Below are 10409 nucleotides of genomic sequence, written 5' to 3'. Positions count from 1 at the left end.
GCATACCTCTTTATCACACTCCCTTTAAGTAAACAATTCTACATACACATAGAAAACCTCATAAACACAGACTGAGAACCGATTCCCACATTCATTCGGATCTCCTTTAGCTTCTTCTGTTGTATATATGAAGCGTTAACCTCGTTGAATGAAACTAGGAGTCAAGGTCGATGGGTTGTATGGGGCAAGTGCACTTTGAGGGCTGAAGGGATATACTTTTGTCGAGTGTCGATGGAGCGAGCAGAACATTCAGAGAGATTGACGGGGCAAGTCGCTTAGCGTTATTCAGGATATTATCATCGTTGTTTACATAAAAGGAAGTTTAATACATTGACACTTTACGGATAACTTACACAGAGATATTCAACAGATATATTTACAAGGAATATTTTGTCAACAAGGTATGTATTTATTTGTTTTCTTTTACACGTTGAGCATGTTATTGTGTTGATGTAATGTTTATTTACATACAATGTTATTTCAAATCATGTTTAATTTTCTACATTTGTGATGTTTTTTATAATGATTTACATTTTTATTTTTTTTTTTATTTTGTTGTTGTTTATTTTTTTGTTATTTAATCCGTTATTGGTTTGATGTCTTGATTTAATTTGTGTTTTTGATAATTATTTTATAAATTTTAAAGAATTTCATGTATACAAGGGTTAAAACATCTTTGAATGTGAACGGATGTTTTTTTCTTCTTATTCTTAATTTTGTCATTCAATTACACAAACAAACAAACCAGATAAATTGCTTATTTAACTGTCATTGAAAGACATCAATACCAATAACCTTTATCAATATTTCAATGAACATTATGGAAAATTTACTTATATGGAAATAGTTTTACATCCTGCATCCTCTTTCATCCTCCCACTAACATCCGACAGACTTGACATCCCTATAGATAAACCAACAGTATTGTCATACATTTATATATAAATGTATATACATATGTATAGTGTATTTGTCATTGATAACAGTGCTCAGTAATCCGGGTCATTCATTCAATGTCTTTCTCATAGCAATTCATAAATCGGTGTATATATTAATTTACAGTTAATATAAGAAACAATACAATATAAATTAACATGTATACTGTATGGTATTTGTTGCTATTTATGCCACCACATTAAGTAAGACGAGTGGCGCGTGTTCCCCGAGGTCGATATCTCACAGAGGCCGCATTAGGACGCTAGTAGCTACAAGTACATAGGAACCACACGTGCACTTTTAACAGCTTTCTCTTTGGTTAAATCTATAAGAAAGGCTTTATTGTGTTAGAGGTTAAAGTCAAATACGCAGAATTCAAGTGTACAAGAAACCAGCGTGGATTATATATATACATACATATGAAGGACTCATATCGAAGCAGAACTAGTTCAGTAGGTCATATCTAAGCTGTACAACAGCCATGTACTTGTAGGTTTTCTGTTCCCCCTACCAGGCAAGGCAGATGGTGTATCATTACGCTCAGGTCAATACCTGGCTTTATCGCACGACTGCCGGATATTTTTATACAACCTTCTACTTTTAATTTGAGGAAACCTTGACTCACCGATAACATTTTTCTTGTTTGGTTACCTCGCCCTTCCAAGTCAAATATAGGAGTCGGTAACAAAGACCTCAATGGCCAGATGTGAGCGAAACAAAGAGAAGTTACAAGCGGATCTGGCGTGTTATTATTAAAAAGCACAGACGACTGCTGAAATTTAACTTTCTAATTTTAGCTACACGTTTGCTATGATGCAGCAAATTAAACGGATTTGATCCAGATTTTATAAGGGAGACTATAAAAATATTTGAGTATCAAATATTGAAATAAAATGAAGGAAGTAAGATATCGCATGACTTTAAATCTTTCCTGGTCACAAAGTCTATGTTCATTCTTGTTTGTTTTACATGATCAACTTAAAGTTAAAAGATATATTAAATACTGAGGTATAAAATCAGTTTTAGAAAATTAGTTTTGATTTAGCTAGTCTTCGATGATAGACAAATATTGGATTTTTTTTAAACAGAAGTTAGTTATATTGTAAATCAATCACTTTTAATCAGTATTTGAAATTTTTTTGTTTGTTTTATTTTTGTAGGGTCATGGACCTTGGCCGAGAGAAGGGTTCTGTCTGTACCTGTCATCCGGTGTCCTACAGCAGTAACACACTAGAACGACTTCTCGTACATGGACCGGAGGCTTACAATTCATTTTACAACACCCAAAGACAACCATCGACCTGCAATAAGGCCGCTATGGACAATTTAAGTCACGTGGGGCACAACAATAGACACAACACTCTTCAGAGTGTCTTGTTGGGCCAGGTGCCTGCCGAATATTCTCATCTGGCTTCCAGTCAAAATTCCATGAGAGATATGCTTTCTCCAAATGTACCTCATCAACGCATTACAACAAACAACGTCTCAACTTTAAGGATTCCAAGTTACCATGACAACTCTTTGCCATCTTCATCTCCGCGTCATATTCCGTCTCCACATGTCATGACGTCATCACCTCACTCTCCATCACCGCGTCACATTTCTTCATCGCCACATTGTCGGCTATCTCCGGCGCACATGACACCACCAAGACACATGTCTTCACCGTCTGAATACACGTCCTCAGCACACATGAATTCACCAAGACATGTGTCTTCACCTTCACGACAACACGTCCCATCACCATTTTCAACCAGCTCCGCATGTTCACCCTACAACACATCCGAATCTTGCCAAGAAGAACCTATCGACCTGTCGTGTAAAGGGTCAAGCACAGAAGACAGTGATAGTGTTATGTCAGAATCTCCTAAGTCGGATGCTGGTTCATCCCTGTTAAGGAACCTCCTTTGCATTGGCAAGAACTTAGACATAGACGAACAGTGCCCAAATAACAGTATGGAACTTGATTCTGCTACAACTGCCATCTCGAGCAATACAAGAGTAACACTAGCCAAGAAAAACATGCTACCAGTCAGTTCAAGAGTCTCAGATTGGTTAGTGAAAATTGTACAATTCTCAAAGTCCATTCCTGAATTTCAGAATTTATCTCATAATGACAAGGTCACCCTGATTCTGAATTCCTGGACCAGATTGCTCTTACTTTACATGTCAGAGAGCAACTTCCAATTCGCGGTCACCCCGACACACAGCGGTGGAGCACCTGAGGAAGAGGCCCCCACGACTACCCCAACCCCCGACACACCTACAATGAAGTCGGTGGAGAGTGTGCAGAACTTTGTAAAGAAGTGTCAGAATATGAACCTTGACCAGAAAGAATATGCATTCCTTAGAATGGCCGTCCTTTTCAATGCAGGTATGTTGACTTTAGCATATTCATGAAGTAAAAAGTCAGTGACTGTAAAAGCAGTCGAGGCGAAATGTCAAAAGGAAATATGAAATTTAGTTAGCTTATATGAGTTTATTATGTCTGAAATCCGATACGAAATATTAAAAAATACGAAAATAAATCAAAATATTACAATATGACTTTCAATAGACAATAGATGAATACAACGTGAAATAATATTATGAAAAAATAAACCTTTATAAAATTTCATTTAAGTAGCAACATTGTTAGCTCGATTAATTATGAACATATAAATTGTTATATATCTTTATTTCTAAAAACATATCTGAAACGAATCGTTCGGTTGAACACATATTACAAAACAAAATTATGATTACAATATAAATCGTTTCAAATAAAAAAGAGAATACTGTTTTTGAAATTCCCATAAAGTATGTTCATATAGTCATAAAAGTTCACTGCTAGCCTTAAACGGTGAAAATATAAATTAAGGTGAAAATACGCAAACAAAAAATCTTTAAAATGACCCCCACTTGTGATAACTGCTACTGGTAGTGGTCAGAACTGACCTTGAACATTAATACATTGGGGACGCTTGAGTTCATTTATGATACATTGACCTGCCCCGATACCGAACAAAGAAAAGGGGCCACACGGCAAGGAACAAAGGCACCAGGGCTGGCTTCACGCTTTGGGGATTATCACACCAAGGTATGCGCAGATGGCGCTGAACAGACTGGTGTGTCACTCCGGGCCGGTCCAGGTCATCGCCCTGGTATTCCTCAACTGACCTTCTGAGGAGCTGACCTCTCATTAGCCTCAGTGTGTATCGGTACTATACACAGTAAACTCGGCTAAGGCGAGACTGAGGTCAGTCACACTCAGAGCGGAGGAAAAGGCGGATGACTACAGTACTATATTAAGTACTATTGCACGTTCATTCACCGGTTGAACGACATTTTATATGAATATAATTTAAAATGTATTCTGTTAGATAAGTATAAATTACGTAATATAATAATATAATTTTTCGTGAAAGCATTTTGATTCAGAAGTACAGTGTATATACAACAATAAATAAATAAACAGATGGGATTTGTGTTCGTTTAAAAAAAATGTAAAACAAAAAAATAGGTAGACATATCATAACGCTTAATTATGATAATTTTCCATCCTTGAATGAAAAAAATCGTCTCATAAAAATAAAAAATAAAAAAGATAAGTGTATCCACTGTTTTGTGAAAAAATCAGAACCAATTTAAGTAAATGCGAAAAAAACATCAATCTGTCATTTGAATATGAAAAATAACTTTGAATTAAATCGTTTCAGTAATTCAAAATAAATCTACATTAAAGATGCTCCACCGCTGACAAAAGGTATTTTTTCATTATCAAAAACAGCTGCAGACGATTTAGTATTTTCATTCAGATACAAAAGTTACTTACTTTACACTATTACCGCCATTGAAAAGTTTGAGCTTCTAATTTTACTTCAAGTTAAAAATATAAGAAATAATTAATTGCATCCCGAAAAAAATCCGTGGCACTATATCCATATGGAATGAAGTACTGATTGCTCATGACCCAAAGACAAAATAAATTATTTTATGTTATTTTTTGTGTTAATTAGACTTATACACGATAAAACACCAATTCTTGTTCAAATGATGAATATCATTTATGCTCTGTCGGCGGTGGAGCGTCTTTAAATTTATACTTGACTTAAACAACAAAATATGCAATCAAGCGAAAACTCAAAGGACAATTAGTGAAATTTATTCTCATTTCATAAACACATTATAGAATCATGGATGAAATCATAAACTTAACATTAAAAAGATAGCTATTTCACCTATATGTTTGTTTAATAATTAAGAAATCCCTGAAGTAAACGCATGCTTGCTTATCATATCAATATCAATTGAAAAAAAAAGTATTTAAACACACACTTTTATAATTTGTTAGAGTCAGGGTCACTGTAATGTGATTCCTTGTCAAGGACCGGGGAGATTAATTAAAACGATGAAATTCTTGTTGTTCTTTTTGTCCCTCATCGCCATTTATAGGTAAAACTAACCCACGAAGGTCACACGCTATATCGTTGTAGGTCTGCTACAAAAAAGTCGGCCTTCTACCAGGAATATAATGGAACCACCTAATAATGGTACTATTGAATATAGGGTTACAGTGCATTGAGGGGTTATGAAAATACGCCCTTCGGGCTTTGACGTATAAGGTCGAGTATGTCCTTGGAACGAAATTGGCATTCAGCATTCTTTACAACTCGGACTGAATACAAAAAGAATTGGCACGCTGCCAATAAACTCGCGTCATTCCGCGTTGCTGTTTTTAGGAGTATATGTACCGAGAAAAATGGGGAGTGTTCGACCGAAATTATTATTTAGGAATGTTTTGATAAATATTAATTACAAAGCACGGAGGAAAAAATTTAAGATGTTAATAACACATTTTAAAATGATTAAGAATATAATAAACAAAACGAAAATAGAACTATAAACAATGGGTAGAGATTTGATGAAGGTATATTTGGCAGTGTATTTATATACTCTCAGCTGTGTACTGTTATCGCACGATTAAACGTTTGAGCTGGCATGACTCTTGGTTTGTGTACTAAACCTAGGTCATTAATAGCACTCTGCTGACCCGTGGCCGTAGACACAATTATGTCATTGATGGGAACGTGACCGTTGGTCAGATGAACTATTTACCTTATGGCTAATGAGCGTAACCTTGGAGAGCGAGGTTACACTCAATGAGGCGTGCCATGGGATGAAGCACGTTCATACGTATACGTGCTAGGACACGATCCCCATTTTACCACATCCTATATACTGTTCCGATCCCTCCGAATAACTGATTTTACGTCACCGTAAGCACGTAAACATTTCTATACACCGGATCAGGATAATATATACAAATAGCCGCGAATGGTTAAACCTTGACGTCTTCATTCATCGTGATTCGAAATACCACATTCTTTGTTTCTTGTAATAAAATTTAAAGCTTGCTATCTGGTTGAAGGGGTGCCAAACAGATTCAAGCCAAATGCGTTATCACATTACAATCTCGTGATGGTTGTCTGATACAAGCTATTTAGCAACGCACATGCTAACTGTTCTTCTGACCTTCCACCGAATTTTAACTTCCAACGCTTCATACAATTATGACAAATCCGTCTGCCCGCGTGCGGGATCTTCTATAAATAGCCGACCTCTGTCGTAATAAGTGTGCTTACTGTAACAGTGTGTTTATATATATGCGTAGTCATCCCTGAGCATCCCACTAAAACAGAGAGCCTTCAAATACTTTCAAATAATTCATTTATTATCATCAATACACAAGTGGAATTATTTAGGTCAATTATACAGAAAATTCAACTTCGTAATAAAAATATCACATATCTTATGATAATAACACTGATATGTATAAATTTTCAATGTTAGGAATTGCTGTTTCCTAAAAGTCTTTGTCATTGCTGAAAAATGATTAATTACGAAATGATTTGATATATGACATTTTAATAATACCTCACAATTTATTCATGATGTTTAATTCTGTATGTTTTAGGTTACGTTGGATTGGACAGACCGGGTATGGTTGACCAATTGAATTCCTTGATACAGCAGCTTTTGCAAGAACACGTCCGATTGGTCCGACCGACTGACGTCATGCATTATTCCCGGTTATTGTTGCTACTGCCTGCCTTGTATGGGATAAACTGTAAAATGATTGAAAACCTCTTCTGTGGACATATCAACGGCAATATGGACATGGAAGTGTTGTTGAAAGAAATGATTCAAAATCTGTAACCAAGGGGAAGAAATTGAAAAGACATTGATGGAAAACAAAAGACGATGCACGATTTGTAATTGGATGAGAAGAAGCAAGACACACTAATCTAATTGGACAATTACAATGGTACAACTTGTTGGGATTAGAAATTAGTATACATCGGATTTGATTGGACAATATCCGTGAATCACATTTTGTTTTTATAAAGTGTCATGACACTATGAACTGTATAAAACTCGTGCTGCTAAAATCTTTTTAAAAGATAAAAATGGACATATTGCCACGTGATACAAGTCGTTTGATATACAATTTATATTCATCAAGACAAGGCCAAAGCTATATAATGCTTGTTCAGGTTCCCTATGTTTCGTCGTTATACTTTTTTGTTAACTTTAAAAATAAATTTAATAATTGAAAACAACTTTAGGGTAAAAAGTCTCTGCATTATAAAGGCACACAACCGATGTTGTGATTGATGAAATCCAAAATAAAGCCACAAGACATGGCTAATAAGAGCTTTATGAGTTATGTAAACATCAAGAAAAAAACGTCTTGTCATTGTAAAATATAAATATGTTGCCAAGGAGCCTGAAACTTGTCATTAGCTATAATTGTCTTAGATCTTCATTAATATCTAGTGCTGGGTACTAGTTTCATCCTCACAGTCCAGTCATTCCAACCGGATATTTTCTTGAATTACCTCAGTGTGTTTTTGTTTTAAATTATTATTATTCTTATTATTATGATTATTGATATTGTAATATGTGTGACCATATCAAAAACTACATTCGAAAATCTACCATCACGTGAATTATTTATGTTATAGACAAAGGTGTTTTATACATTTAAAAACATTGTCTACTTCAGATGGTAGACATTCACGAACTAATGAGATAGTTTATAGGATTGAACGATAATCGGATAAAGGAATCTAAACACCTACTTTCGGCCACTTCAAGGGAAACTTTATCTTGCCAGAACGCCGTGAAATGGAACCATACGCGGCACATCATGTGTAGTCCAAATACAATTCAGATTCAGAGCCTGAACTAATTAGGTCAAACTTCACCAAATTATCTGACCTTGTTCAGATAAGATAACATTTTAAATCCTAGTTTACTAGGAAAGGTAGATTTGTATATTTACGTAGTCTAAATTATATTTTCCACGTAGTAATTTATTGTTTATTTAGTTTTCTTTTCCTATTGTTTTGTATATATTTAAAGGCATAGTTTGACAGTAAGGGGAAATAGTGATACGACTTACATAGTTAATGGTATTTTATTCAATATATATCTCATTTATTTTATTTAAAGCATCAAGCTGTCTTTTAAGAATTTAGAAATGTACACAAATATTATTGATCGGTTTAACCGCAATGATAAAAGACAAAAACGTATGACCGTAGCTGTTATATGATAGACATAAAGGTACGGGTTGGTGTGTGAAATGTTTATACAAAGTAATCAAAAATCTTGTTTAATTCAAAGATATTCCGAAATACTTAACCCGCTGTCCATTTTAAGTATATTTGGGAGTACTTACATGCTGTCTTGTCCGTGGTTTTGTAAAGACCACTAATACCGGTGAAATTTCTTGTGACGATATCATTATTTGCTGTGTGAGAGAAATTGTTGTTGCCTGAATGAAACTCTAAAAAAAGTACCAGTTTAATTTGAAATCTCAAATTAAAGAACATTTTTAACATGACCTTATCAGATTTCGGAACAATTGCAAAATAAATTCAAGGACAAAATGTCAAAATTTAACATTTGTCGTCTTTGCACACCGTCATGTTGATCGAATGACATTGGTAAAGTTAGATTGTGTAGCTGGATTATCTGTTCACTCTCTACCATTTTTGAGAATATACAATGTATTGAAAGTAAGATAAAAATCATTTACATTGTATTCTGTATGTCGATAAGCTGAAAAGAATGTATGTCTAAACGTCGTGAATAGTGTGCTTATATATTATCATATTTGTAGAAATCGCATTCTATTTTATTTATTTTCATGTCAAAATAAAAGATCAATAAGAATTCAATATGTTATTTGTTTATTTTGTCAACACCCAAATGACCATGAGTTTTGTAATACAGCCACTGACCATTGAGGAATATATCAATTAAGTGACCTGAAGTTGTTTACAAGACGATGACCAGTACTGCTATTTACGCTCATAGTGTAGTTTGCTTACGAGACATGGAAATCGATACTGAAGTAGATTAAGGTTAACAGCTTAAGGACACAAAAACTGTACTGAAACAGCAAGACAAGGGTATTTATTTATTGTTATAATGCATTGCTATCAATAAAACAGATTCGATAATATTATGTGATGAGTCAGTATTTGCTGTTTAATTACAAAGTTTATAATCACAGAAAATATACCACTTCTTCTATTGCACCCAAAAAAACCTACTTAACTCAAGACAAACCAAGAATAAGAGACTATTTTGTAAACCATGACTGAATAAGGTCCGGCATTGCTACAAAAAGTATAATTTTAAACCAGAACAGATTTAACGTTATATAAATGCTCTATGTGTACAGTAATATATTCAAGACTCATGTATCCCAGAAGCTGAAGCGTTCATACGTAATCCACAAAACCAGAAATATATAAATTCGAGATCTCGAAATATCAAATGGCAATACTTTTCTGCCGGAGTAACAAAAGGGCAACACGTATATCTTGAAATGTAACACATGTTACGGTTGTAAGTAGTTATTTCAAAATGAGGTTAAAATGTCGACCAAAGTGATATCATTGTCTCCATTAATTTGCATTCGCTTTCAGATTAGAGGATAAAATATTTGTTCTGTAAAAATTATTCGTGAATCAGTCATAGTGACTAGAGTGTATTTATTTTTCAAGAGGAGCTTCAAAACCTCTGGTAACAGTCTGTTTGAACTTTACCAGTAAGCGCTATAGCAATGTAGAGGACCGAGTATGTAACAGATTCTTGTATAGGTCTATACAAATCAGAATCAGCCATGGTCAGAAATAATTCATTTCCAGCACAAACATATTAATGCGTCTGATTTATTTGACCATCTTAGTGAAGGGATGATACACAATCAACTAGGTGCATAATGATATTGCATCATTATCGCTGACGTCATCAGTCTATGCGTGGGTAGGAGAAATGTTGCCTTGGTGGGACGGTGTGTATAAACAGAAAGCAGACTTTGAACCGGTAGATATAAATATACACAGGCGACCTGTAGTATGTATTAACCGATATACGTATGTTTGGCCCTGGAAATGACCTCTGGTCAATACTTG

The 10409-nt window shown here is 34.6% G+C and overlaps 1 protein-coding gene across 1 annotated transcript; it reads left to right on the top strand.

Moving 5' to 3' along the window:
- The first annotated feature begins 45 nt into the window (after positions 1-45).
- On the top strand, positions 46-9164 carry LOC138316666 (protein dissatisfaction-like). The gene is made up of 3 exons (XM_069258337.1): positions 46-401; positions 2097-3310; positions 6893-9164. Exons 2-3 carry the CDS (start codon positions 2101-2103, stop codon positions 7132-7134), a joined length of 1452 nt encoding a protein of 483 aa, XP_069114438.1. The 5' UTR covers positions 46-401; positions 2097-2100; the 3' UTR covers positions 7135-9164.
- Positions 9165-10409: the final 1245 nt, after the last annotated feature.

This window comes from Argopecten irradians, chromosome 1 (genome assembly GCF_041381155.1).
Source record: "Argopecten irradians isolate NY chromosome 1, Ai_NY, whole genome shotgun sequence".
In the NCBI taxonomy this organism is placed as follows: domain Eukaryota; kingdom Metazoa; phylum Mollusca; class Bivalvia; order Pectinida; family Pectinidae; genus Argopecten; species Argopecten irradians.
Note: the sequence above shows the minus strand (reverse complement) of the source record. Positions and strands in the feature narration are given on the sequence as shown.

Excerpts from the sequence above, each read along its gene's own strand:
- LOC138316666 (XM_069258337.1), top strand. The coding sequence starts at position 2,101 with ATGGACCTTGGCCGAGAGAAGGGTTCTGTCTGTACCTGTCATCCGGTG. Across the intron at positions 3,311-6,892 it reads GGCCGTCCTTTTCAATGCAG|GTTACGTTGGATTGGACAGA; the intron begins GTATGTTGACTT and ends TGTATGTTTTAG.